The following is a 26,720-nucleotide window of genomic DNA, read 5'->3' on the forward strand; positions in this document are numbered from 1 at the left end:
AACTAGCAGGTGGACGCAGGAATTCATACACACCTATACAAGTCGAAGGATAACTTTGTGGTAAAATACCAAGTTACTATAAAGACTCTTTTAGCAAAATTTTCAATAGCCACACACCCGAAAACGTGGCCAACGGAGGTGGTGTGCTGGATGGAGATATTTTGTCTCCTTGTCTTGACCGATGTTTCATCACATCGTCAAATTTATCAAACAAATTACAAATAACATCCCTGGAAACGCATGCATTCAAATAGGATTCACAAGATAGGTTTAATTAAGTGAAACCAAAGTGAATCGTATCTTTTACCAACATTTTAGATCAATATACTTAGCAGTTTCCAGTGAAATGTAAAATTAATACACGGACTAGCAAAGCGTCTATACCTAAGAGTAATGTAGAGATTAAAAGTGACAGTAAACAATGTAAACAGGATTGGATAATTAATACGTACCTAATTAATTATATTAATTGTCTAGGGGACCTACAGCCTCTTCGGCGATTTTTGATAACAATTTCCACATATTCGTCTTTTTCATGGTTTCATCATGGTTATCATATTATGATCCTATAAGACATTATAAATCGTTCTTTCAAATTTGCATTTAGGGTTTTCAAGCATTTTGATTGTTAGAAAGTGACAAATTGGACGGACAAGGAATTTACTTTTTAAAATGCATTTTCGTACCTATATGGGGTCAGTACTGGAAGCAAGATACCTACTATTGAATAGTATAACTTACTGACCAAGTGCTGTTATCAGGTAACAAATACAAAATTAATTGTTTATTTTATTACACAACAACATGCTTTTGTAATTTAACTGGATGAAATTTACAACAAAATGCACTCTTTTATCGACAACCGCGCCAATTATGCAATCTAATACATCCCCCGACCCCCAATTATAAAAGCAAGCAATTGCAAACTGACGTAATATAATTTCTATTCTAATCCACCAACGTGGACTATTGATGGTTTAGTTGCTTAGCATGAGATCTCCAAATTGTGCTGTTGTGAATTGTGAGTTTAACGGCCGAGTGTTTTCCGGAGGAAATACGTTTAGAATGGAACTTGCTAAAGCACGGAAGGTAAGATAATGAAAATTAAATCAATTACTAGGAAAACTGGCGCAAATATAAACTTTTTATTTGTTAGGTACTGATAATAAGGCACTGCCAGATTATGTAGGGTTTGTTATTGTGTACCTACCCGGGGATGCAGGATGCTAAAAATTTTTAACACAAGCAGAAAAATCGAATAACGGATATATCCTCTAGTTCCGTCTGTCTGTTTGTCGGCCCGTGAATTCTATATGTGTGTATGTACTACACGTATAAGAATGAAGACTGTCGCAATTTGTTGCCAGTAGTTGTTGCAAGGGTGTGATTATATGCCTATGGAGAGTGGCAAAGTGAGAATGAAAGAACGAATTTAGAAAACGCGCCCCGAGAAGTCTCAAGAATTGACATTGCTAAAAAGTGCAAAAACTTCGAACAATCTGACCCACCGGCCAATTTGAATGGTACGCACAATTTAATAAAATGATCTCAAGAATTTGAATTATGGACCTGGTAATGAAATATTTTAAAATTCGATGATTCTGTTTTGAAAATTTTTTAATACAATCGAAAGTCCGACGAAATTATTCGAAAGTCCGACTATATGAAAAAAAAAACGACACTCAAAAGTGCAAATAGGTCTGAAGAATCCGTCGCATACGAAGTAACCAAAAGGCCCGAAAAATCTGAAGACTCTGAAGGGGAGGGAATCTGAAGCACTCGAAGTAATAAAATTTGCTCTGGTCAGTGATGTCGACTTGACTTGTCATTTAAAACACAAGAGATCATGTCAGTTTTGTTTTATTACGCCACTGCCAATGATGACGCGTTTCCCCCCACTCTTATAAAATGTGTTTTGTGCATCAAGGGACTGTGTGACGTTCGCCTAACGAAATTGGTACATTATATTATAATGAAGATTTCATGGCATCTTGAAGTTTGAAAAACTTTTTCGTGTTGCGATTTGTGTGTATACGATTTTTCAGTGACGAAACTCGTTTCTGATATGGACGATCGAACAATTTAAACGTTATAGATACATTATACATGGTCAGTTTTTTTCCGGTGTTTAGATGGCAATCTCGTAAACCGTAACAGGTACAAAATCGCTTAGATGGGCAAGGAATTATAAAATTTTATGTAGATTAATTTTCCCTTTCACAGTCATACAAGTAAAAAGGTTTTCGCCGTAGGGCGAGTAACTTTAGCGTATTCTCCAGTACTTCCCAAAAGGTTATGGCTATGTTTTTCTTTACTAAAAGCATCTGTGGCTAAAATTTCAAAGAAATATCTTCATAAATAAGGAAGTTGGGACTGCACATGCGCATATCTGATTTATACTCTGAGATATGTTTGATTTTAGCCATGATACAAATACACTTTTATAATCTGTGATTAAAATTTCAAAAAGATATTCATATATCTCCATAAATAAGACAGTATGATATTGCGCATCCTGCATATGCGCGCATTAATCTGATGTTTAGAATATGCAATACGTTTGCTTTTACTAAAAGCATCTATGTATAAAATTTGAAAGAAAATATTCCCATAAATAAGAAAGTTGGCAGACTGCGCATGCAGATAGCTGATTTTTACTATATGCGATATCTTTGCCTTTACTAGAAATATCTGTGATTAAAATTTCAAAAAGATATTCATATATCTCCATAAATAAGACAGTTGATATTGCGTATCCTGCACATGCGCGCATTAATCTGATGTTTAGAATATGCAATACGTTTGCTTTTACTAAAAGCATCTATGTATAAAATTTGAAAGAAAATATTTCCATAAATAAGAAAGTTGGCAGACTGCGCATGCAGTTATTTATTTATTTATTTATTTATAAGTCTTACGGGAGAGGCCCCACAAAAAATTAAAGTTTTGTGTACAATTCACATATACAAAAGATAATTATGCTTAAATTACTGGAAGAAAGAAATTAAAAATAAATATAGTGAGCAGTAATAAACTAACTAAACTAACATTGGTAGTATGATTTGTCGACATCATTTAGTAGCAACTTAAGATTATGTTTAACTTCAGATAAACTAACACCTATTACTTCAATTTGCGGATAGGAGTTTGCGAAACGCATCATTCTTATAATAGGGGAGTGTTGTAAATATAACGTTTTATACAGTTTTATGTAAACGATTGACTAAACCTAAGTGATCTTCCAGGAACATTAAATGTTATTAATTCCACCAAATATGACGAGTCAATACAACCATTTAGAAGTTTATAAAAAAAGACAAAATCGAGAAACTGACGACGAGCAAGCAAAGTATTAATGCTTAATACCTTAAGAACGGAGAGGTAAGAATGGTATGCAAATGAATTCAGACGTAACCTAAACCTGAAGAAACGAAGAAATTTGTGCTGCACCCTTTCGAGTTTTGAAATAGGAGTGGAATAATAGGGAGACCAAACTTGGGAACAATATTCGAGAGAGGAACGAACAAGAGTCAGGTACATTAATTTAAGGATAAAGGGATTGCGAAAGTTTTTTGATAAGCGCAGCATAAATCCAAGTTGTCTCAGTGCTTTATTACAAATAAAATCAATGTGTTTCTGATACGAAAGATCAGAAGAGAAAATAACCCCGAGATCAGTAACGCTAGATTTTCTTTCAAGCGCACAATTATTTATGGTATATGTAAATTGAATAGGATTTACAGTACGATGGAAAGTTATACTAAAGCTTTTAGTGAGGTTAAGTTCCATCTGATTTGTTTCACACCATAGGCTGAGTGCGTTGATATCCAATTGCAGATTGATACAGTCGTTGATTGATTTTATTGGGCTGAATATTCTTATATCATCCGCGAACAATAATATTTTGGACGATTTAAACACTGATTTGATATCATTTATAAATATTAAGAATAATAGTGGAGCTAAATGTGCACCTTGAGGAACACCAGATGAGACATATATTGGTTTAGATATGAAGTTTTTATATTTCACCATTTGAATTCTGTTTGTTAGATAAGAACCAAGCCATGACAATATTGGATCACATAAACCAACGAGAGAAAGTTTAGATAACAAGATATTATGGTTTACTCTATCAAATGCCTTAGAAAAGTCAAAATATACGGAATCTAATTGCGTATTTTCATCAAAACAATTAAGAATGTAATGCTGATAAGTTAAAAGGTTGGTGTTTGTGGAACGACTAGGGAAAAAACCATGTTGTTCGTCAATGATAGTGCTTTTAAGCGACGTATCAGTTATCTGATTTTTACTATATGCGATATCTTTGCCTTTACTAGAAATACCTGTGGTTAAAATTTCAGCAAAATATAGATATTAATAAATAAGAAAATCAATATAATGCGCAGCCTGCGCATGCGCATTTTAATATATTTCTTGGCTCAGGTGCTAAATATCGAAAACTCTAGACGTAGTTACTAGTTAAGGCTTTGGACGGACGGACCGACAGAAGGACAGACAGACTGTGCTTTACTCGTCAAGGAATTCCGATTCGCTTTATACAATATATAAATATACATTGGCTGTATCCATAAAATAAGAGAAGTGTCGTTATTTAATCATTCTGTAAATTCTGTTATGTTACGCCTATGTGTGTAACAAACAATAAGTTTCTACACAACATATGCAAATAACATTGTTCTGTTTATATTTATTTTATAAAAATGGACTGAAATTAATGAGATATTGAAATGGCGTAATGTTATTGATTATTTATTTGAATTTAAACCTGATATGTTAATCAATTGTGTATTTTGCTATTAATTCCTATGTATGGAATTTTAAAGGCTTAATTAAACAAGTTTATCTCGAATTACATAAATTATCAACTTTTAATCAGAATTAAGCGACTGTATCTACGCCAGATTTCGTTCATTTATGTTGGATCAGTAAGCTCTTCAGCAGCCATTTGTAGGTTAAATATCGCCAGTGAAAATGTGGAAAACGGTTTTAGTTACAGCTGATAGAGGAATTTTCGGGGTAGTGAAAACGAAAAGTGAACGGGGTGTGTTACAATCAAGAAGTTTAATTAAGGTAAATTGTTTAAACTGTTTTTGTTGAAGGATAAAGTAAGGTTAGGCATTCTATATCTACCACTACATTAAAGTAGTGCGATTGCGTCTACATACGGATTCCGCATATGTTAGTCTTACCAGTTGTTCGAAAGCGTGTAAATTTCAAATACCTTTTTGCGCAAAATTTTCACGATCTGCAATTTAAAAGTAAATAAATTCAAAAATATTTTGAAATCTGACATGAAGTTGAACAGTGGCTCTCTCAGAATTTTGTTTGGGGGCAGAGCCGTAACAGCACAGCGGACAGTGGCGTAACTTGAACATGTTGGACCTGTGTGCAAATAACTTTCACATGGCCTTAGCCTTTTGTTGTACGATGTTAGTACAACTTGTGATACCTAAGCTCTATTGTAACGAGTTAAAATCAATTGATGAAGCTCTCAGCGTAATTTATGCCGCAAACATTGTTAGCTAACAGCCTCGCTAACAGCGTAAAGACCACGGAACTCTGCCAGTTTTTTAAATACAAAGACATTAGCGCCACATTGATTTCTATTAAGATCGTATAATGAAGTTTCTACAGTTCTACGTTCGGCAAAATTAAATTACTAAATTACTAAAATCGGCATAGACCTTATTTCCAACCTTCTTTTTATAATTATAAGGCATTTTTCGGCTTTTCTGTAAAGGCAATCTGTAATATCTTAGCTAAGATATAAACCTAATAAAAGAAACTTTGTTTATAGTTCCACTTTTTACCATTTGGTGTTGGGACATTTAATTATAAAATACGAGATAAAACAAAATACATATTTTTGCCCCAAGCCACCCTACACTCCCAAGTCACCCTTTTTGACGATCCATGTGTTCCAGTGATCGTTGTTTTTGTAAGAGACTGTTACGTAATGTATTAGCGATTTCCGGGCGATTGGGAAACCTACAACGCATTCTGCAGTGATTTGAGTAAGGTTAAGCTCAGTTTTAGCCGGTTTTAGCACAAGATCAAGGGTGGCAGATTGATTTTGAAGAATAATTAAATTTAGAACATTGGCGACATTGGAATGAAGTATGTAGGTACTACTATGAAGGTTAAATTCTGTTGAGGGTATTTCAAGAAAAATGTAAAATGCATTAATTCCGTCTCTCCATACGTCTGAGGCGCTGGGATATAAGCACTGAGACCTTACAGAAAACCTCGAGTTAGCCTTCAAGCCTGCGTATTTGTGAATAAACAATATAATAGTTTAGTGCACAGCCTTAGTAAATTTAACGTGACGTGACAAGCACTTCATAGTGCTTTGTTGTTTGAGGTTTGGGCTTTATGATAAAACAACAAATGGAACCTCGAATGGAACTAAGTCGCTTTTTAGTATTAAATAGAATGTATTGATAAATACATTTCTGTAATTTTGTATCGTAATTTTATAATTTTTTTTCAGGTTTTATGGTATAACAATTATTCGACAAAATTTGATAGTGGTAATACCCATCAGAAGGTATGTGGTAGTGCGGAGGAAGCTGTTAAGGATATTCCTTCTGGAGCTAAGCTTTTAGTAGGAGGTAACTAGTTTTGTTATTTGGTTACATCAGCAGATCAAGTCACTTTACATCGTTTCTGTGATTGATAATTTAGTAAAATTCTATGTGGAGGTATTCCTGCGTAATCAAACTAGATAGGATTGGTAATATCAAAGGCGTTTGCTTTCTCATCGTTATTATCTTTATTTGGGTGTAATATCTAAAGGCTCTCCCTGGGTTTTTGGGTATGTTTTTTCCAATTTTGTAAACATTTTAGCGCATATTTTCAAATGGAAAGTTGCTATTGTGGACACCTACACCTTTTACTAAAAATTGCTATTGGTCTGAAACTAATTCCCAAGAAGAGAATTGGAGGTACATAAAAATCCAGAAAAAAATTAAAACAAGTGAGTGGGGGGTGGGGTAATGGAACATGACCCCTGAAAAAAACACCACCCTGTAGATTCTCACTACCATTGACATAACCAATGATGTAAGCTCTACAGCGTAATTTGTATTCGAAATTTGAGCTAAATTTCTCAAAAACTTCTACCTAAAGCAAAATCGCGATCGGTAACCAACCGTTTGCGGACCTATGTTTATATGAACTTAATCATATTTAGGAACACACTGTATAAATGTTTTGGAGACAAATACACAGTTTCTAATTCAATTGAAATGTTTTGATGCTAATTAAATTTGACGTGTCCATTGAACCCCCACCCCCAGCTCCCCTCCCCAACATTTTAGTCTCTTATACAGTCTATTGTATCGATGGATAATCTGCCCCTGCGAAGGTTTCTTGCATGAAAATAACGCCTCGAATCTTTAATGTGGAAAATTTTGGAAATTAAAGATCAAATCAAAAAATCACCGTTCAAAATCCTGGGATAGAGCGTTAGCAGGGAAGACATGGAGATCAATTCATGTGGAAATAAACGTTTAGCTTTGATGAACATATTCTAATTAAATTTGCATAAATCTTCAGAATTATTGTAAACGGGGCCCCATACAGCGCCAAGATATGCAGAAATTAGTTAGCGAATTCCTCCCTTCCAAGCTCAAATTGACGTTGTTTGTCACATTTTCTACTTTATTTGCGTTTGATTATACATTGTGGATTATGTGATTACAATAAAATTTCAGTACCTACTTGTATTTGTTTTTCGCTTCCATAGGATTTGGTTTATGCGGTATTCCCGAGAAACTTATAGCAGCTCTTGTTAAACACTCCGCCAAAGAGTTAACAGTGGTCTCCAACAATGCAGGCGTAGATAATTTTGGATTGGGTTTACTTTTAAAACAGAAAAAAATTAAGCGCATGATATCGTCTTACGTCGGCGAAAACGCGGAATTTGAAAGGCAGTATTTAACTGGGGAACTGGAGGTGGAACTAACGCCGCAAGGAACTTTGGCCGAAAGAGTGAGAGCGGGAGGTGCGGGCATACCGGCATTTTTTACACCGACCGCCTACGGAACTTTGGTTCACGAGGGTGGTGCGCCTCTGAAGTATGGAAAGAACGGCGCGGTGGAAATATCCAGTAATAAGCGGGAGGAGCACTTGTTCAATGGTAGACCCTACATCATGGAGGAGGCGATCACGGGCGACTTTGCACTTATCAAGGGGTGGAAGGCTGATCGTCATGGCAACATTATTTTCAAGTACAACTCGTATACAAGTTGATAATAGTACTAATAGTCTCGTTCTAGTAAATCTGCTCGCAATTTTAACCCTACAATGGCCAAAGCTGCAAAGATAACAATAGCAGAAGTTGAAGAAATTGTCGATGTGGGATCCATAACGCCGGACCAAATTCATTTGCCTGGTGTTTTTGTCGATCGCATAATTCTTGGTAGCGACTATGAAAAACGAATTGAGGTATAATTACTATTTGTCCCTGCTGGCTAACAATTGAAAAAATCCCTAACTCGTAAAGCTTCTCATTCTAAGATTATACTAGAGTAATCTCAAAATGAGAAGTACATCGTGACGTCATTTGCGCAAAGCATGAAAATGTGTCTGGGAGAGTCCATGTTAACTCCTAAGGGGAGCGCGCGCGATGACATTTGTGCATTGCCTCACACAGCAAATGTACTTCCAAACCTCAATTTAAATACCCTATGATACGCCACTAGTGGCAACAATACGCGCAGAAAGTGATGACGTCACGATGTACTTCTCATTTTGAGACTACTCTAACAATAACACCATGGTAAATTCGTCAGCCTTTCACAATATAAAGCCACTCATAGCATGAGATGCCAAAAAAGCTCTAGGCTAAACTTCAACACATAAATTTCAAAAAATTTAGAATAATAACGTTGATAAATAACTTCACTAGACACTTTGTGTCCATGCTATACGTGGCTAATGGGAATATATTCAAAATGAAAAATAATAGATATTAATTTGATAATTTGTTAAACAGAAAGTCACAATACAAAAAACCGAATGCTCAAAAGACTCAGTTGCGAAAAAGAACCCGGGTGCGGAACGCCGCGAACGAATAGCACGTAGAGCCGCTTTAGAGTTCAGGCACGGAATGTACGGTATCCTTTTATTTGTACTTGCTAGCTCTGTGAAAATTTCCTTAATGATTGTGTAGCAAATTTGGGAATTGGTATGCCTATGCTTGCCTCGAACTTCATACCGGAAGGAATGCACGTTGTCCTACAGTCAGAAAACGGCATTCTCGGCTTAGGTCCTTATCCTTCCGCTGATATGGTTGATCCTGATTTAATTAATGCAGGAAAGGAAACTGTTACTGTATTGCCAGGTAAGATTAAATTGTTCGATTGTTTGTGCTTTAATTTGTTGTAGGTGGCTCCTATTTTAGCAGTGACGACAGTTTTGCTATGATTCGTGGGTAAGTTTGTAGGTCACCTTTTATGTAATACAGTAGTAACGGTAATATGTCTTAGTGGTCATATTGATATTACTATTTTGGGTGCAATGGAGGTTTCGCAATATGGAGATTTGGCTAATTGGATGATTCCTGTAAGCAATCTGGTTTGAATAACAAGGGCTTCCTATTGTGAGTTGTAGGGAAAAATGGTAAAAGGAATGGGCGGAGCTATGGATTTGGTTGCTGCTCCCGGTACGAAGGTAATAGTCTGCATGGAACACTCTGCAAAAGACGGTGCCCACAAAATTCTAGAAAACTGCACTCTACCACTTACTGGAAAGAATTGTGTCGATATGATTATTACAGAAAAGGTTAGACTAGCATACCAGTGCCTTTACTAAACGTTCCACTTTTAGGCTGTATTTAATGTTGACGCCGAAAAGGGTTTGACTCTTATAGAAATTGCTGATGGAGTTGGTGTAGAAGACATCGTTTCTTCCACTGGTTGTAGTTTTGAGGTGTCTTCCGATTTGAAACCGATGAAGCAAAGTTCTGTCGGTAGTACTTAACTGTTTTTTTACTATTAACCTTTTCAGTTGGATTTTTAATTTTATTCGCTTACATTTTATTTTAATCAAAATTGTTATTGTATAGGTGAAATGATGCAGCGTGAACGGAAAGTCGTGGAAGTATAATTTTAAACTGACAGTAAAATGTAATTGCAAGGAATTTGTACATAATCTGTTTTTTTAATTACTAAAATATTAGAATTTTATATGAGTTTTTATCATAATGGTATACCTAGCTATAGATGGTATAATGCTTAGATTAACCGCTTATCATACCGTCTGGCATATGGAGTCTTCCGTAGTCATTTCTCCAGGGTCTTGCATGGGAAATTAGGGATTTGCTTTCCATACTGAAAGTAGTGTTTTCCAAACCGAATGTTGTAGCCCTTTTTAAAAAAGGGGAACTTGATTCCCGCGAATAAGTGAAAGATGTTTTTGAGTAATGTCGTTGAGTGAAGGATTAATTACTCAATGGTAATGTCATTGAATAGTAAACCCCTAGGGTTAGGCAACGCATCTCAACTGACAGAATCGCTGTATGGGAAAAAATACAAAACGCTCTGTAAATACCGTTAACCTGTGTTGGTTTCATATCTTGTTCATTTTTGGCGGAACTGTAACTCAATTTATGTTTATGTGTTGATTACATGGTCTTGATCAGAAGTAATATTCATATAAATTTGGAATTGAGAATGTAATAAATTTAGGAATCACAAACACTAAGATACAAATTCAGGTAAAATAAACCAACTATGTCATTTTACTTAATAAATAGGATTAGATATTAGATTAGATATCCCGTCATGATTTTTGGTGCTCACATCGAAATAACGTCTACATGCCGTTGCTTACACAACAATATACGCGCTACTTCGAAGAGTTTGTCTCGATTTTATTGACGTTATTTTATCCATTTAATTCCGCATAAAAAGAGAATGATTTAGTCAGTCAAGAAGCGAGCATAATAATTTAATTCACCGTCTCTGAATATTTCCAGATACGAAATTGATGCATTAACAACAAATAGGTTGCTGGGTTGTTTTTCTTCTCATATGAATGGTGCTAAACGATTTATAACAACCCATGATTTTTTTGAGAATTGAAAGTCGAAACTGTATGTAAATGGTTTACGCAATCTGTGCATTTCCGCTATTCTCGCGGACGAACTATACGCGCTGTCACGGTCTCTGTGTGTCTCTCTAACCTTTCTCTTTCCTTTATTGCCTTGCGAAAAACTCTGAAAGGTAACGGCTCCCATTAAATTCGCGTGTACTCCTATGTGCATTATCTACAACGCAAAAAAACATGGACCATGTTCGTCGATAAAGTTGTAGGTCGGAGGCAATGTGGGTAAAAAAATAAGGAGGGGTCTTTTGATATCTCCGTTAGTTATGCACCGGATTTGCATGAAATTCAAACGTCTATGACGACACAAGCTCCGTGTGCAAAAGGCCAATGTATTTTGTGGGAACTTCAGTCCTCCTAGTTAAAAAAGAGAGATTAATTAATAATTATTAAGTCAATAGATTTTTATTATTTTGTAATTTATAATACATTAAAGGTGAACATTAGTATTTGTTCTCCTCAATCCATTTTATGAAAGCAGACGTTCTGGTGTAAACGTCTGGACTACCAACGGCGCAAGGCTGTCCAAATGATACAACACCAATCTGTACTCCAGATCTATCAGCTAATGGGCCACCGGAATCGCCCCTGCATGCTCCCTGGCCAACTTTTGTGTAAGTGCAAATTTGAGTTTCATCTATTGGTATACCGCCGGAACGCCTCCATATTTCGTCGCAGACCGCCAAAGGAATGGTTTCCAAATTGATGTACTGTAATTCGTTTGGAGAATCTCCGGGAAAACTCATCATTCCCCACCCCGATAACACACAGCCAAAATTTCCGTCTGAATAGGTAGTTTCTACCTGGATAGGTTTAACATTTGCATTGAAAACGATTGGAGTTTTTAACTTCAGTAAGCCTATATCATTCTTTATCGTCATAGGGTCAAATCCTGGATGGGGTCGGCGTTTGGAGATTTCATATGAATCACCACCTTTATTCAAAGTGTTGGATCCCACTGTGACAGACATGGGCACGAACTCAAATCTGCAAAAAGGAGAAACGCGTGAAACAAATTCATCTTACATAATTCTGACACGCACCCAACCAGACAGTGAGCGGCAGTGAGAATGTAGGTATCGTCAATGATAGAGCCTCCACAGTTATGCTGGTCTCCTACACGTATAGAGACTTGGTAAGGATAAGCACCTTCGGCTGCAGCCTGACCGCCAACTATGCGCCAGTCATTTTTAATGCTTGCACCTGCATAATTCGTTGAGTTAGCCGCAATCATATTTTAGATAGTGACGCTTACCAAAAACGCTGGTGGAGAGAAGTAGTAGTAAAAATCCGTTCATGTCTACGTCTCGTCGATTGGATTCTAAAGGTACCGTAATCAGAATTTCTGTCGCCTTTATACCTACAGGGAGTACTTCAGATGCATCATATCAGTTAAACTTTATCTTATACTGTGGGCGAATCGCAAGTTTCAATAAGATAAGTTTTTGACCCTTTGTTCCTATTGTTTAACTGACTGCGACGCAATTTGGCTTCTCATCCACTTTTACTTTTGGTAATGAATTTTATTGCAAAATCTATACCATTCAAAACTATCCATTCCCTATTATGTGGAAAAAGGGGACGACGATTAGCTGCATAATTTCTCCTTATTTTTACATAATCGGCATAATTTATCTGCGAATAGAGATTAAAAGTACCACAATTTGCAAATAAATACAAGGTATTGTTGGTATTACTGTAGGTAGGTCCCGGAATGTTTGCAGCCTTGCAGGATCAGAGCGTATGCATTTGGCAACAATAATTTTTCCAAGGACGCGTATTGACGGTTGCCCGAATTCGCACTTGCCATGGTTCAGGCGCAGGCCAACCGCTTCGAGTTACTTCCGTTACTCCGCCAATGTTAATTTTGAAAAAAAAGCATTTTTATATAAATTGAAATTAATCTTTGGATGTACGAGTGGAAGATCGATATAATATAATCTCGATCCAGATACAAGATCATCATCTAAATAGGATTTCGATCCAGATCCAAGATCCATGTGATCTAGATACTACCCAACACTGCTCTTGACTTGTTCTACGAATACTTACTAATCTGCTTTATTAAACTTATACAGCGATAAATAGGACATTTGTCGTACATCTGGCCGGTTTTGTACCTATTTCACGTGAGATTTTGTATACACGCAACACGGTGGAAGATAAGAAATGTTTCTTATTGAAATTTATGCGAATGGAACATTCAAAAACTCAAAATAAGTACAACGGTAAGGATGCGATTAAATATGACAAGTGAGCATACCAACAGCAATTATGGTAGGGTAGGTGTAAAATTGGCGCGGCGCCAGTCCAGGACTAAGATTTTTGTGTGTCAATTTCAGCCTTCCTGATGGTTAAAAAACAGAGATTAATTACTATTTGCACTCTGTGCTAATTGTTAAGACAATATACTTTTATTATGTTGCAATTTATAATAAGTACATTAAAAGGTGAACATTAATATTTGTTGTCTTCAATCCATTTTATGAAAGCGGAAGTTCTGGTGTAAACGTCTGGACTACCAACGGCGCAAGGCTGTCCAAATGATACAACACCAATTTGTACCCCAGATGCGTCGGCCAATGGGCCACCGGAGTCGCCTTTGCATGCTCCTTGGCCAACTTTGGTAAAAGTACAAATTTGAGTTTCATCTATTGCTATACCGGAACTTTTCCATATATTGTCGCAGTCGGCCAAAGGAAGGGTTTCCAAGTTGATGTACTGTAATTCGTTTGGTGAATCACCGGGAAAACTCACCATTCCCCACCCCGATAACACACAGCCAAAATTGCCGTCTGAATAGGTACTTTCTAACTGAATAGGTTTAACATTTGCATTGAAACTAATTGGAGTTTTTAACTTTAGTAAGCCTATATCATTCTTTAACGTCATGGGGTCAAATCCTCGATGGGGTCTGCGTCTAGAGATTTCATAGTAATCGCCACCTTTATTCAAAGTGTTGGATCCCACTGTGACACTCATGGGCATGAACTCAAATCTGCAAAAGGAGGAAGCGCGTTAAGTAGATTCATCTTACACATTTCTTACACGTACCCAACCAGACAGTGAGCGGCAGTTAGAATGTAGGTATCGTCAATGATGGATCCTCCACAGTTATGCTGGTGTCGTACACGTATAGAGACTTGGTAAGGATAAGCACCCTTGGCTGCAACCTCTCCGCCAACGATGCGCCAGTCATTTTTGATGCTTGCACCTGCAAAATTTAGCGAGTTAGCGGCAATAATACTTTAGAAAAGTAACGCTTACCAAAAACGCCGGTCGCGAGAAGCAGTAGTAAAAATCCGTTCATGTCTACGTCTCGTCGATTGGATTCCAAAGGTGCCGTAATCAGAATTTCGGTCGCCTTTTATACCTACAGGGAGTAGGTACTTCAGTTGCATCATATGAGACAGTATCTTATGCAGTGAACGAATCGCAATTTTCGATAAGATACATTCACGGCTCTTTGTTCCTGACTGCGACGCAATTTGGGTTCTCACCCATTTGTACTGAGTAATGAATCTTATTTTATTGATATTTATTAATTCATACTATTCTATATACCTACCATTAAAAAGTACGCATTCCTTTTTTGTAAATGGAAAAAGGAGACGACTTTAATTAGCTGCATAATAATTTCACTTTATTTTTATATAGAGTTGGCATAATTCATCTTCTTCTTATCTTCATGCGAAAAGAGCCAAAGAGTGCTAAAAGTACGACAATTTGCAATTAATACAAGGTATTATTGGGATGACTTTAATTTTAGGTATATTACAAGAAGAATGAGTCCGAATAGTTTCGATTTTGCTAACCAAGTCATCAATAAGAGTTGCACTTGTAGGAACGCTTAGTAAAAATACATTCATTCGGACAAGTAGAAATCAGAATTTTTTATTTAGGAAGATTTCAAGTGTAATTCACGCGGGTACTGGAAAGATAAACGTTTTGGTTTTTTGATGGGGTAACTGACAATATTCTTTCCGGTAAAATTGACACTTATATGTATACATGAACTAGTATGGCCTATTTAATTACCACCCGCACGTTGCTAAGGAAGGGATTGCATTAGTGTAAAAAATCACCCCCCTCCACGTTTTTTGATGGAAATACAAGTTCTGAAGCACCGGTAATCCGAATCAAACAAAATCTCGATAATGTCGGTCTGTCAGTCGATCTGTACTCTCACATTCGGCTAAACAGCTAAACCGATTGGAACCAAATTTGATATATTCAGGGCCATTGGCCATTACCCCTAGCATCAATGGTGATCCAAAACCCACCATACAATTTATTGTGGGACCTGTCCACAGTGCTCGCTTATAGGTCAGATCAGGTTCCAAATATGTTGTAAAGATACAGTAGGTCGTAGTTTGTCTGCCAATTGCCGTAACGTTTCTAATCGCATCCTTTCTCCTATTGCGCAGAATTATTTCCAAAAATACTATTTTGGCAATTAAAGAGTCGATAACTTTACCTTCAGTTCCTTCGTGAAGTTCACATCAATCGGAGCAATTTGGAGGAAAACGTCTATATGTATATTTGCAACCGAATTGGATACAATGACGGGAGCGGACAAATTAATTAAAAATTGGGTGGGAAGCACGACGCTGGATAAGAAATGTACAAGTCAACGAGCACAATGTGTTTTGGTTCTTATACATTTAGGGAACAATGCGCATTCTCGATCATCACTTTTGACGTCGGGGGGAAAAGATTGCATGACTGGATCGATCTTTAGGGCTAATTTTTTTGCCTTTTTGTTGTGGGATGTTCATTAAAAAGTGTATATTTTCCAGTGACAACAGATATGGGAGTCACATCCAAAGTATAGTCAATGTATGGGGAGAAAAGTTTCGACACGATATGTCACGTGTGTCTTCTCTGTAAAAGCCCATACGCGAGAGTAGTTGTGGAATAAGGAAAATAATTAAAGTGAACAAAAATGGATTTATTGATAACGATATAGTGCCAGCAGTGCGGAAATATCTCCTCAAAGTATTTATCTCTATCTTAAATCGTCTAAAAGGATTCAAGCGCCCTCAAAAATTAGAAGTCACGTTTGTTAATTAAGTATTACTAATCATAGAAAACGCAACTCATTTGCGACTGATTTCACTCAGCATTGTTCTCGTTTGGAAGAAAGGTGCGAGTACTTAAAAGTCAAAAGTTTAGATTCTGGATAGACGATGAAAGTTGCCCTATCCTCTTTCCCGTTTTAGTCATTATTTTCACACACGCGCAACATTTTTAGACACACAGTATCGACAAAGTTTTGGTCTCTTATGTATACAAGATCAGGATATCGACTATGGCTTATATGTACGTCAAATAACTCCCATTTCTATGTCGTTGATGGATAAAAATCATGCATTATTTTTGGTACAGATAGGTACTACTTGTTTAAAGGCGAATGTAGGGCTTAAAACCATGTCGACAGATGAATCCACAACCCTCTTTCGACCTTTCCCTCAGCCGTCTCCATTTGTAAAATGACAGCACCTACTTGCGATCTATTTCTAAAAAAATCAAGTTCATTGATGCAGTATTATCAGAGGATCTTGTAATTGTCATTATCGACATTATCAGATTAAAGTTTAATTTTGGTCAAAATTTGCGATTAGTATCAGAAAAGGCGCCATTTGCACTTCTTATCAAAATAATCACTCTCCTTTTTTGCGGCATAGGTAGGTACGTGATCTGTAATTTAATTGCCCTTGTCAGATTAGACCGTTAGTAACCGTATCTCGTTGAGAATCAGAAGAGAGATACTATTACCCGGGCGCGAATTTCCGAACTCAATACTATTTGTACAAAGTACTTCCCAATAATGTCCATTCGCTTGATTTTTATATAAATTTGCTGTTGAATGAGCAAGGAATAAATGTTTAATTAATCAATTCCAACCAATAGTTATGATATCTGGTTGAAATTGAACGAATGTGTTTTTTTTATCCATTTCAGGTGCCTCATCCTAATTCTTTCGCAGCTGGGTAATGAGAAGAATAAGAATCGTTTCGTTAATAAATAAATATTGTTGTTTTATTGTCTCTAGCCCTACCTTTATTCCTTGAGGCGAAGAAATTCAACAAGAGTTAGTGGAAGTATCCAATGCCAGAAACAAATGTTTCATATTTTATATGCGTTAATACTTTCAATAATCATCACAAGAGAAAACATTTAATAAATAAATACATTTTTCTTACACTAGTAACTTATTCTTCACGAAACTTCGCTTTTACAAACGCCGGTAATGGTATAAGGTATAAAAACATGTTAAAAATCACTATGCCGAAAGCAAATCCAAAACATGCTCCGATGTTCGTTTCCACATCTAGGATCCCACTGAATATCAACTCTGTGTTTTCCCTCGCGTATCTTTCAGTTAGAAAAGCTTGCCCACTGGCGTATCGGCAAAAGGCGTTAGTCAAACCGTTTACGTTTGAAGTTTCTATAAGACCCATGCTGCTACAATTGCGATGGGCGTCGTACGGCAAAGGGTCGTGAAGTTCCGGTGCCAAGAACACTTGCCTGCTTAAAAATGCGGCTGCGTACCTGGTCTGTGTTGCATACGTTAAATAATAGAGCCATTCTGGTAATCCTTTCATAGATCTACAAACGCAGGTTTAGGATACGATTATCTACCCCGATAGGTACTGACCTTAAAATCCCACTGCTTAGTGCCAAACAGAGGCTTGTTATGTAAATGCTTAAAATTGCGGCTGTTAAATAGTCTTTCACTATCATCAATAGTGCCATAGTTTGCTGTTCTGTAAATATGTAGCAAGCCCATAGAACGAGTACGAAGAGGAAGTCTTGCAAAGGATCATTGGCGATTGGGGCAACCAACCTGAAATTCGATTCCTAATAGCGAAAGTAGCAAGAGGGAGACTGATCACTCACGGATATACAATTACACTAGCTGCAAGTATGGAGACAAATGAAAATGGTATAGACACAAAATTATACGTAATTAAAAATAACGTTCCTCCATATAAACCTTCCTGGGATTCTTGATAGTACCTTGTACGATAAGCTGGATCTGCATGGACTAAATGAGTCGGGCTAATTAAGTTAACATATTACTTACAAATTAACACCGTGTTAATGATTCCCAGAAAACTAACACCAGCTAATACGTTAAAAATGAAACCATTACGAGTTATAAAGGTGTGTTGATATTTCTGAAAATCGAACGTTAGATCCATTTCAGATCATTACCGTTACCTTTATGTCATTGTAGAAACACCACAAAATAAAGAAATACAGTGGAACAAAAAACAATCGTAGAAATAATTGCTTTAGTCCTGCTTTTCGTACACTAACTGTCGCAACTAGGAGTCTCCTAAAATTGTAAATATAACATTGTTTAGCCGATTCTAGCCCATTCTTCTCACATGTAAAGGATCCAACCTACATAAAAAGACGAAGGCCTCCCCTGCAGTAGAGGTATTTTGTTATTGTGACCTACCATTCCGTTACCCCTTTCCAGTGTATGTGACAAAGCTCCTTTGTTGTAAGCATTTCCTTCCATTTTAAATTTTTCTACCAGTGCCGTTATTTGATGGTTACTCTCAACAAATCGTTCGCGTGATCTGCGATCCACGGTAGACAAACACACTACAACTTACACATTTTAGCTTCCCATTTAAAAAAAGCATTACTTACAATAATACATCAAAGGGTTTTCTAATTGTGGGCAAGGAAAACCAATCGCATTAAAATACTCGAGCATTTGACGAGTGCCTCCCATATACACCACGTCGCCCAGACAGAGGTACAACACTCGCTCCAAAAATGGAAATACATCAGATCGTGGCTTTTCCATTGTGAGAATTATGGCGGTTCCGTACTTCTTCGCTGCGTTTGAGAGGATCGATATTACCAAGTATGTGTTTAATGGATCCAGGTCCAAAGTGGGCTCGTCCAGTAGAAGAATGACTAAAAATTTGTAATTGAGTACCTGACAGTTATCAAAATAAAAAATTACTTGGATCTTTAATCAGTTGAACGCCAATTATTAACCTCCGGTATTCACTCTGGGTTAAATATTCCGTGCAGCGGTTGGCCATCTGTGAAAGTGCTAGATCCGCCATCACTTGCTTTACTTTGGTCTTTTTGGTGTATCCTGAAACCTGAATCAGCCGGATATTGTAGGTCGTCCGTTTTGGAAGCAAGTTACCTTTGTCGGAGTAAAATACAGAGTCTCTTGCACGCTGAGGCCCGGGATAAGGTCGCACTTGTGAGAAACATACCCGCACCTTTGTTGAAATAGGGAGATGCTCATAGGTTGACTATTAAGAAGTATTTGGCCACGCGTGGGCCCTTGAACTCTCCGAGAAATGACATCTAGAAGCGCCTTTTTTCCACTCCCTACAACAAAATTGATAATTGTAACCCTAATTCAGTAAAAACAGTACGATAGGAGTTTGCGGAGTAATTCCATCGTTTAGTTGGTAAAAAATTAGACAACAGTTAAGTGACACTTTATTGATCCCTCTTTTGTGGGAATTTGCGTGCTGTACAGTTATAGCTTAATTTAACCCTTGTTGTATCTGGAACGAATCCCAAGTAAGCTATTTATCTGTCTAGTATTACCCCAGAAATAAACTCCCAGTAGTCAACTTTAGAGGCCCATTAGAGAGTCATTAGACGATAAAGCGCCAGAGATGATCTGGCGGGCCCGAAATCATCCCCGGGTCCTTTGACTTTGTAGTCTAGTTCGCTAACCATAGGACCACTCCTACTTTAATATGCAGAGTCGTTCCTTGAAATTAGTCAATGAGCTTTATCGTAAAAGATTTGCTTTTCACTAACAGACAAAAGTCCTATTTGGTTTTCAATGCAGTGCCTATTGTATATAAATGGTTACTTTCCTTTCGAATTTTTATTTACTTCCCGTTTGGGGGGAATGGAATTAGAAGATGGTCCTTTTTGCATCTTTTAATGAGTACGGGCATTGTTTTCTTCTTGGATTCTGGACTAATCTGTTATCTTAATTAGGAATATTTGATTGCAACTACGATTTCGTCATGAGATCATTTCAGCATTGTGGAAACTGCAAATTTAGCATATGTTGGGTATGTTTAGGTATGATCTATTGGCCTGGTTCAAAATTTTGATTATTTCGCGTCTGAATAGAATCTTACTCGAGAACTAGCAAGGAATAACCACGTAGTTTTTCGTAGGTAATTGCACAAGTGCATCAAAATTACCGATAATATTTTTGAAAGCTTATTGTCTAAAAACTGCAAGAGTTTATTTTCATATTTTGGCGAAAGAGCCCGACACCGAAGGTGGAGGGCTCTTTTAAAAATATGAAAATGACCGAATGCAGTTTTTTACTGACAACATGCTTGAATAAAAAATTGTCACTTATAATTGCACAAGAGGTTTGTATTTTACCGAGTAAATTTGGGTTGTTTAGGTAATGAAAATCTGTTGCCTAGCAATTAGACGAGAAAAACTGTCAACTAATAAAAATGCGACACCGCAGGTGGAGCATTTTTAGGTTGACAATTTTTCGAGTTCAATTGCTAAAAGGAAACAGATTTGAATTGCCACAACCCAAATTTACTCGGTTTAAATACAAACCTCGAGTGTAATTCGGCAGGACAATTTAACGAACAAAGAAATTCACCAAACTAATCAATTATTGACAGACGTCAAACTAGTCATATGGGAAAGGATAATGCGATAATTGGTTCGAAAATGAATAAGTGAAAAAACCACTAGTGCATTTGTCGCTGGAAAAGTTGCAGGTAACTTTTGCCGCTGTCAAAGTGACAATTTCACTGCGGCTTATGCGATTTTTTATACATGAGTTGAATTGTCACTTATAATTGCACAAGAGGTTTGTATTTTACCGAGTAAATTTGGGTTGTTTAGGTAATGAAAATTTGTTGCCTAGCAATTAGACGAGAAAAACTGTCAACTAATAAAAATGCGACACCGAAGGTGGAGCATTTTTAGGTTGACAGTTTTTCGAGTTCAATTGCTAAAAGGAAACAGATTTGAATTGCACAACCCAAATTTACTCGGTTTAAATATAAACCTCGAGTGTAATTCGGCAGGACAATTTAACGAACAAGAAATTCACCAAACTAATCAATTATTGACAGACGTCAAACTAGTCATATGGGAAAGGATAATGCGATAACTGGTTCGAAAATGAATAGTGAAAAAACCACTAGTGCATTGGTCGCTGGGAAAGATGCAGGTAACTTTTGCCGCTGTCAAAGTGACAATTGCACTGCGGCTTATGCGATTTTTTATACATGAGTTGAATTGTCATATATAATACCATAAGTAGTCGAAGTATTGTCGAATATTTTTGAGGTGCTGTCACGAATGCTAGTTACGCTGATTAATACCACGAGCGCTTGCGCGAGGGGTATTAAAAAGCGTAACTAGCATGAGTGGAACAGCAGCTCAAAAATAATCTACAAATACTTCGACTACGAATGGTATTCGGAGGACTATTCAATGAATCAAAAGAAAAATTAAGCATAATTACCCACGCGAATGTATTCCCATGACAACAATAAACGTCAAAATAAATTATGGAAGTTGCTTTTCATTTTGCTATTGATTCTATTCGAACTTTTGGGCTCCAAGCTAATTCGTTATGAGTGATTAAATTAAAAGATGTGGTGATAAGTCGGTTGTCGAAATTGATTAACAAACTAAGAAGAATGTTCCGGTTAATACGACAAAATTTCGCGTCAGTTCACTGGTGGAAGTTTGACAAATGTCATTGAATAATCGCATTGAATTGTCGCTGTAATTGAGCGATAATTGCACACCTCATATGGCATTTATGACATATGAGGGAAATATTCGTCGCTAAGTAACTTTGTGCGAAAGTTGGTGTTTTTCGGGCATAACAGAAAACGCCAGTTTAGAAAATTCGAGTGCGAACTATTAAATTGAACGCAAGTTCCCCAATTTGTACAGTAGAATCAATTAATATCTAGAAGGGGATTAAGGGATTGTCATTTATTGCACCATTATTGTACAACCAGAGGACGTTAAATTCTCATTGTAAAATACGCACGATTTCATCGGATAAATTACAACAGTGTTCAGACAAGGACAGATTAATTAAACGCACTAGGATATTTTCGCTATAAAAAATCCAGCTGCGTCACCGATAGTGAACAAAAGGGGATTCAATTTTATTGTTGGAATACGTAACTTCAAAATTAATATAAGTGCCCGCAGTTGATTACATTAGAGTGAAAAAACGACTGGTTTAGTAAACAAATTTCCCCTTTTCTGTGAATCAAAAAGTGTGCACAGTCATTTCTAAAGCCCGTTAATGACAAATGTTCCCGGTTCTTACATGTTTGGAATTCATGAGCACAAGGATTAACTTGTCGGAAAATTTCTTCGATGTCTCAACGATGTTATAATGTTTTTTATCTTACAAGGATTAACTAGAACTTTTGATTTCGCTGGAGAAAGTTTCCAATCTGGAGTTTCAGGATTATTTTCTCCGTATCATTGATTGATTGATTTAATTTAGGGGACCTAAAATTTCTTATAAGTATATTAATAATATTTCTTTATTAATGTACTCGTCTTTACGGACAATTTATTTCAAAAGCTAGCCGGAGGTCGTATATAAAATTTACAAAAAGCTTCAAGTCGTATTTGAGAAGTCTCTTTTATTCCAAGAAAGGAAGTTCAACCCTGTTGCAAATCTTTACGAGCAGTTCCGTTGGTAAAACGGTTCATTACACTTTCCTGACCAGAAAGGGATTTGTTTGGCCCTAAATCTTAATCTACCTATCGATTTTATTATGGAAACAGCAAAACGTATTTATTAGTGGAGTAAGTTGTGATTATTGTTTTGGCAATAATTTAGGCAAATAAATGCGTAAAACCTCAATTCTTTGGAGGCAACTAATCTTTATTCCGCATAATAAGCGCGCTTTAAGTAAGGCATATAGCAGGAAGTATCTTTTAATGAAAGGGCTGACTGTTGGTAAATCATTTGGCTGAACAATCGCGCCATGAAAAACAATTCGGTTGTGTCAATGTAAATGATCGTCGCACACATACCAAGTAAACATTTGTCAACTACATTTCCTACAATTAAAAATTGATACATTGCTAGAAGAATGAAGGTTGTTAGAAATAGCTATAATTGAATGTGGGTTGCTAGAAGCGTCGGAATTTCGAACAGTTTTGTACATACAACAGCTAATATCTCCTTCAGAATATGTGATCCCATGTTGCATGTTTCTTCACCGGGAAAGCTTGAACTCATGTAAAAGAAGAAAGTATGTGATGCATGAAAAGAGATACAAATCATGTAAAAGTCACTCTCCATTGTTTTACAAATAATATCCATCACTCGGATTGCGATTGCGCGAAAAATAAAGTGTAGTGGTTTTATTTACCTTTTGATCCTAATACAGCGAGTACCTCTCCAGATTGCACTGTCAAAGATACATCCTTAAGAATAATTCCCGTTTTAACGCTACCCATCATCCGCTGCATGCAAGTGCTGGGCTCCACCTTAAAACCATTAGATTAACGTTTACCCTGCACCCTTTCTTTTTTACCTGGCCCGTATAGAAGACATTGCAAAGTTCCAATACATAATCACTCGCAATCATTTTATGACATGCTCTTGGACGGAATCCTCCAACACCTAATCCGAAACTGTTGGTTAAACCACGGTTTAATGCACTTGCGTATTCACCTCTTTTAAAAAACGGTTTTGATATCAGTCTCTCTAGGTGTAAACGCTTACCTAGATTTGAAAAACATCAAACCTTGCTTCCTAAAGGTAGAAGTAAAGTTGTTTCGAAAACCCTACCACCCACCTTTCGGATCGACGTTACTCAATAGGATGAAATTTGTATTTTTGTTAAAAACATTGGAACTATTATCCTTGACTAAAAAATTGTGAACAGTAATTAGCGAGAGGTTAAATGATTCAGAACCACATTCCACTTTTAATTGTTTATGATTGCCCGGTGACCATCACTTTTGGTACCAATTTTGATAAACGTATTTACCTGGAGATTTTAGCGCTAAGTAGGTGGCGCCACTATTGCGTACCTTTACGAATGCCGCGGGTGCAGTAACGCCGTGGCATTGCTAACTGTAGTAACAATTTTTTAAAGTGCGTGCGATTGAATTAAACAATGATCAAGATTTAAAAAAATGAGATTTTCTCGACGAGTGAAACACTTGAAAAAATTCAAAAGCTAACCAAGTCGGTTTCCGCGGTGCCAATATTACCATTTCTGTGCGAAAAAATTAAAAATGGTATAAAATGGAAAGAGCGTACAAAGGATATTAAAGGAAATTATGAGTAAGTTTTGTTTCTTGACCTATCATTAAAATCACCCGGTGTTGTTGACCCTATGCGATCTACAACTTTGGAGGTACAACCGAATAATTGATCGTCATTGTAATTTCCTACATTAAGGTATTTACAGTTATAGAGAGTTGCCAAAATTTATTTTTCAAATTTGAAATTCCTTCACACTTGGAGGAATTCTGTTAATAATATTACGGAATTATTACGAAACGAATTCATAAACGTTACTGATCCGTTGGAAGATCAATGAGTAATTGAATTTCTGTAAATTATTCAAACTTCCACTTGTGTTGTAAATTGGAAGCATTAACTTATCAACAAAATCCTGATAAAAAAAGAAAGTGGAAAGCACTTAATTGGGTATTCAAGTGACCTGCTTTTAATAATTTTTCCAGTTGTTTGAAGCGATTGATATACCAGGCAATTAAGCATGTGAACGAAATGAAATCGGTGAGAGGTTTGCTCGAGGGTTTGATGCAATCCTTTTTGCAATGATAGACTTCAGCAATATTTGGTAATAATGAACGTTTGTCACTGTGTCTACCTACACCACGCCTTCCTATGATCGATTCCATTTTAGTGGTACTTGCTAATTTATTTTCAATGCCGTGATTAGTATACATGCACATCTCCACGTAGCGTTGTAGGATTTATGACGAAATTCAATTCGTATGCAAATAGGCGTAATTGTTGTCTTAGAGGGCGCATGAAATTATCTTAGGAAGGTGCTTTTATGTTTTGTAATTTTGAGTACCATTGTTTTTTGTGTTTGTTTATGACTATGAAATTCCAATACTAACTTAGGAATTTATTGTTCGGGGTAAAAACATGACAGAACGCTAACCAAGGTCTTATTTCAAATGTTAGCAGTGTAGCTAACTGTTTTACTTGATTTTACTGTTGCTTTCTCAAAAAGTTAAAAGGCACTTTGCCACCTGTTGCAATGAAGCTTCCTTCTCAATTGATGTGTTGCTTTTTTTACGCTTTGGGTATCAGTCCCAACCTCAATGGTGAAATACTGAATTGTGGCCGAATGACGAAATAATCATGCTTTCCAAACTAAACCGAAACAGAATTATGTAAGGTTAAAAAGAACGAAGAGTTAATTAAATACATTCTTATGTTAAATCGTTCAGCAATGTGGGTAAATACCACAATAAAGGTTATTCAATGGACATGCATAAACCACGAGTGTGACAAATATGTGTGGGCAATAAACAATGAATAGATAACCGCCATCATTACGTGACTAGTGATCATCATTAGTGGTCACTTTATCAGATGACCTAATCAAGTTTATTTTAGTTTGCTATTTATTAGTGTTTTGCAGTTCGCCGACTAAACTGGTGCAAGTTATTGATCTACAAACTAGACCTAAAAGGAAGCAGTTTAGTTTCTGTGCATAAAAATCAGTGGCGAATTATCAACTATGCATACCATGACTCGAAGAGGTGATATTGCCTATTCTATTCACAGGCTGCCCGACCAGGCAGCACTTAGGCACACCAAAGGCCCATTGTGCCTATCCCCCTTCTTTCGCAGCTAGATACAGTGTTAATCGCCCATCTCAGAGATCCCTCGGTATCCACCCGGGCATCTACGTTCCAGTCGATCGGCCTTACACCCACTTACCCGGGTGGTTACGAAGCTACGTAGACCCCAGAGCCTGGAAAGTGTGTTTCCACTAGGAATGCGAGAACCTCACCCGCGCTAGACGTATATCTGCCACATGGAAGCCGCAGTGTCCCCGCTTTTCGCCCCGGGTCTTTCATCTTACGATGTGTTTGAACTTCAGGAAGATCTTCCATGTTACCACAGCAGGTCCTCCATGATTCTCGTTTAGACCTTCGAATATGGTCCTTATGAACCTTTTCAAGGTCTGAGTTCCACCAAGGAGTTCTTTTGGTTCTTCGAAAGGTCCGCGTTTACATCTGTCCTCCTATGACCCACTATTTTGACAGTACTCTATCAACTCAGTCAGTTCCTTGGTTGGTGGAGCCTCTAGAGTCGTACGGGAAATAGACTGTGTAGTAGTAGTATCAGACCTGCTCCGTTCTCTGCCATCTTTGAACTGAAGTCTTAGAGTTACGAGATCCCTGAAGCAGAAATCAGCCATTAGATAAGACTCGATTCATCAGTCGACATAAATGCATGTCCTAGGGTTCAGTTGGCTGTCCCTCTTATAACAAAAACCACCTGGCACAGACCTCTTACTCGTCCTCTGTAAACCCACCCAAGGTTCTTGTCT

The 26,720-nt window shown here is 37.0% G+C and overlaps 4 protein-coding genes across 6 annotated transcripts; 1 reads left to right on the forward strand and 3 right to left on the reverse strand.

The window, feature by feature from the left end:
- The first annotated feature begins 964 nt into the window (after nucleotides 1-964).
- LOC116175677 (succinyl-CoA:3-ketoacid coenzyme A transferase 1, mitochondrial) lies at nucleotides 965-10,214 on the forward strand. 2 transcript variants are annotated; one of them, XM_031493915.1, is made up of 10 exons: nucleotides 965-1,089; nucleotides 6,515-6,635; nucleotides 7,772-8,255; nucleotides 8,304-8,472; nucleotides 9,023-9,143; nucleotides 9,200-9,370; nucleotides 9,415-9,460; nucleotides 9,516-9,591; nucleotides 9,640-9,810; nucleotides 9,856-10,214. In XM_031493915.1, exons 1-10 carry the CDS (start codon nucleotides 991-993, stop codon nucleotides 10,006-10,008), a joined length of 1,611 nt encoding a protein of 536 aa, XP_031349775.1. In that variant the 5' UTR covers nucleotides 965-990; the 3' UTR covers nucleotides 10,009-10,214. The 2 variants fall into 2 exon arrangements, with proteins under 2 accessions (XP_031349775.1, XP_031349774.1); XM_031493914.1 differs by lacking the exon at nucleotides 965-1,089 and adding an exon at nucleotides 4,736-5,094.
- A 1,298-nt stretch (nucleotides 10,215-11,512) lies between these two features.
- Nucleotides 11,513-12,494, reverse strand: LOC116176711 (chymotrypsin-1-like). The gene is made up of 3 exons (XM_031495456.1): nucleotides 12,389-12,494; nucleotides 12,177-12,336; nucleotides 11,513-12,120 (listed from the first exon to the last, which is right to left on the reverse strand). Exons 1-3 carry the CDS (start codon nucleotides 12,429-12,431, stop codon nucleotides 11,577-11,579), a joined length of 747 nt encoding a protein of 248 aa, XP_031351316.1. The 5' UTR covers nucleotides 12,432-12,494; the 3' UTR covers nucleotides 11,513-11,576.
- A 1,034-nt stretch (nucleotides 12,495-13,528) lies between these two features.
- Nucleotides 13,529-14,516, reverse strand: LOC116176731 (chymotrypsin-1-like). The gene is made up of 3 exons (XM_031495488.1): nucleotides 14,401-14,516; nucleotides 14,188-14,347; nucleotides 13,529-14,131 (listed from the first exon to the last, which is right to left on the reverse strand). Exons 1-3 carry the CDS (start codon nucleotides 14,441-14,443, stop codon nucleotides 13,591-13,593), a joined length of 744 nt encoding a protein of 247 aa, XP_031351348.1. The 5' UTR covers nucleotides 14,444-14,516; the 3' UTR covers nucleotides 13,529-13,590.
- A 2,766-nt stretch (nucleotides 14,517-17,282) lies between these two features.
- Nucleotides 17,283-24,127, reverse strand: LOC116176907 (ATP-binding cassette sub-family G member 5). 2 transcript variants are annotated; one of them, XM_031495741.1, is made up of 12 exons: nucleotides 23,897-24,127; nucleotides 23,706-23,847; nucleotides 23,541-23,658; nucleotides 19,316-19,506; nucleotides 19,124-19,268; nucleotides 18,802-19,074; nucleotides 18,531-18,753; nucleotides 18,361-18,478; nucleotides 18,224-18,317; nucleotides 18,037-18,175; nucleotides 17,795-17,983; nucleotides 17,283-17,745 (listed from the first exon to the last, which is right to left on the reverse strand). In XM_031495741.1, the coding sequence occupies exons 1-12, from the start codon at nucleotides 23,911-23,913 to the stop codon at nucleotides 17,349-17,351; spliced, it is 2,046 nt and encodes a 681-aa protein (XP_031351601.1). In that variant the 5' UTR covers nucleotides 23,914-24,127; the 3' UTR covers nucleotides 17,283-17,348. The 2 variants fall into 2 exon arrangements, with proteins under 2 accessions (XP_031351601.1, XP_031351602.1); XM_031495742.1 differs by having other exon boundaries at nucleotides 23,706-23,794; nucleotides 23,846-24,124.
- Nucleotides 24,128-26,720: the final 2,593 nt, after the last annotated feature.

Source organism: Photinus pyralis, unplaced genomic scaffold (genome assembly GCF_008802855.1).
Source record: "Photinus pyralis isolate 1611_PpyrPB1 unplaced genomic scaffold, Ppyr1.3 Ppyr1.4_LG7, whole genome shotgun sequence".
Classification (NCBI taxonomy): domain Eukaryota; kingdom Metazoa; phylum Arthropoda; class Insecta; order Coleoptera; family Lampyridae; genus Photinus; species Photinus pyralis.

Excerpts from the sequence above, each read along its gene's own strand:
- LOC116175677 (XM_031493915.1), top strand. The coding sequence starts at position 991 with ATGAGATCTCCAAATTGTGCTGTTGTGAATTGTGAGTTTAACGGCCGA. Across the intron at positions 8,256-8,303 it reads CATGGCAACATTATTTTCAA|TAAATCTGCTCGCAATTTTA; the intron begins GTACAACTCGTA and ends GTCTCGTTCTAG. Across the intron at positions 8,473-9,022 it reads ACTATGAAAAACGAATTGAG|AAAGTCACAATACAAAAAAC; the intron begins GTATAATTACTA and ends TTTGTTAAACAG.
- LOC116176711 (XM_031495456.1), bottom strand. The coding sequence starts at position 12,431 with ATGAACGGATTTTTACTACTACTTCTCTCCACCAGCGTTTTTG. Across the intron at positions 12,337-12,388 it reads TCTCTCCACCAGCGTTTTTG|GTGCAAGCATTAAAAATGAC; the intron begins GTAAGCGTCACT and ends CGAATTATGCAG. Across the intron at positions 12,121-12,176 it reads GCCGCTCACTGTCTGGTTGG|ATTTGAGTTCGTGCCCATGT; the intron begins GTGCGTGTCAGA and ends TCCTTTTTGCAG.
- LOC116176731 (XM_031495488.1), bottom strand. The coding sequence starts at position 14,443 with ATGAACGGATTTTTACTACTGCTTCTCGCGACCGGCGTTTTTG. Across the intron at positions 14,348-14,400 it reads TCTCGCGACCGGCGTTTTTG|GTGCAAGCATCAAAAATGAC; the intron begins GTAAGCGTTACT and ends TAAATTTTGCAG. Across the intron at positions 14,132-14,187 it reads GCCGCTCACTGTCTGGTTGG|ATTTGAGTTCATGCCCATGA; the intron begins GTACGTGTAAGA and ends CTCCTTTTGCAG.
- LOC116176907 (XM_031495741.1), bottom strand. Across the intron at positions 19,075-19,123 it reads TCAACTGATTAAAGATCCAA|TCATTCTTCTACTGGACGAG; the intron begins GTAATTTTTTAT and ends ACAAATTTTTAG. Across the intron at positions 18,479-18,530 it reads GTAGGTTGGATCCTTTACAT|GAGACTCCTAGTTGCGACAG; the intron begins GTGAGAAGAATG and ends TTACAATTTTAG.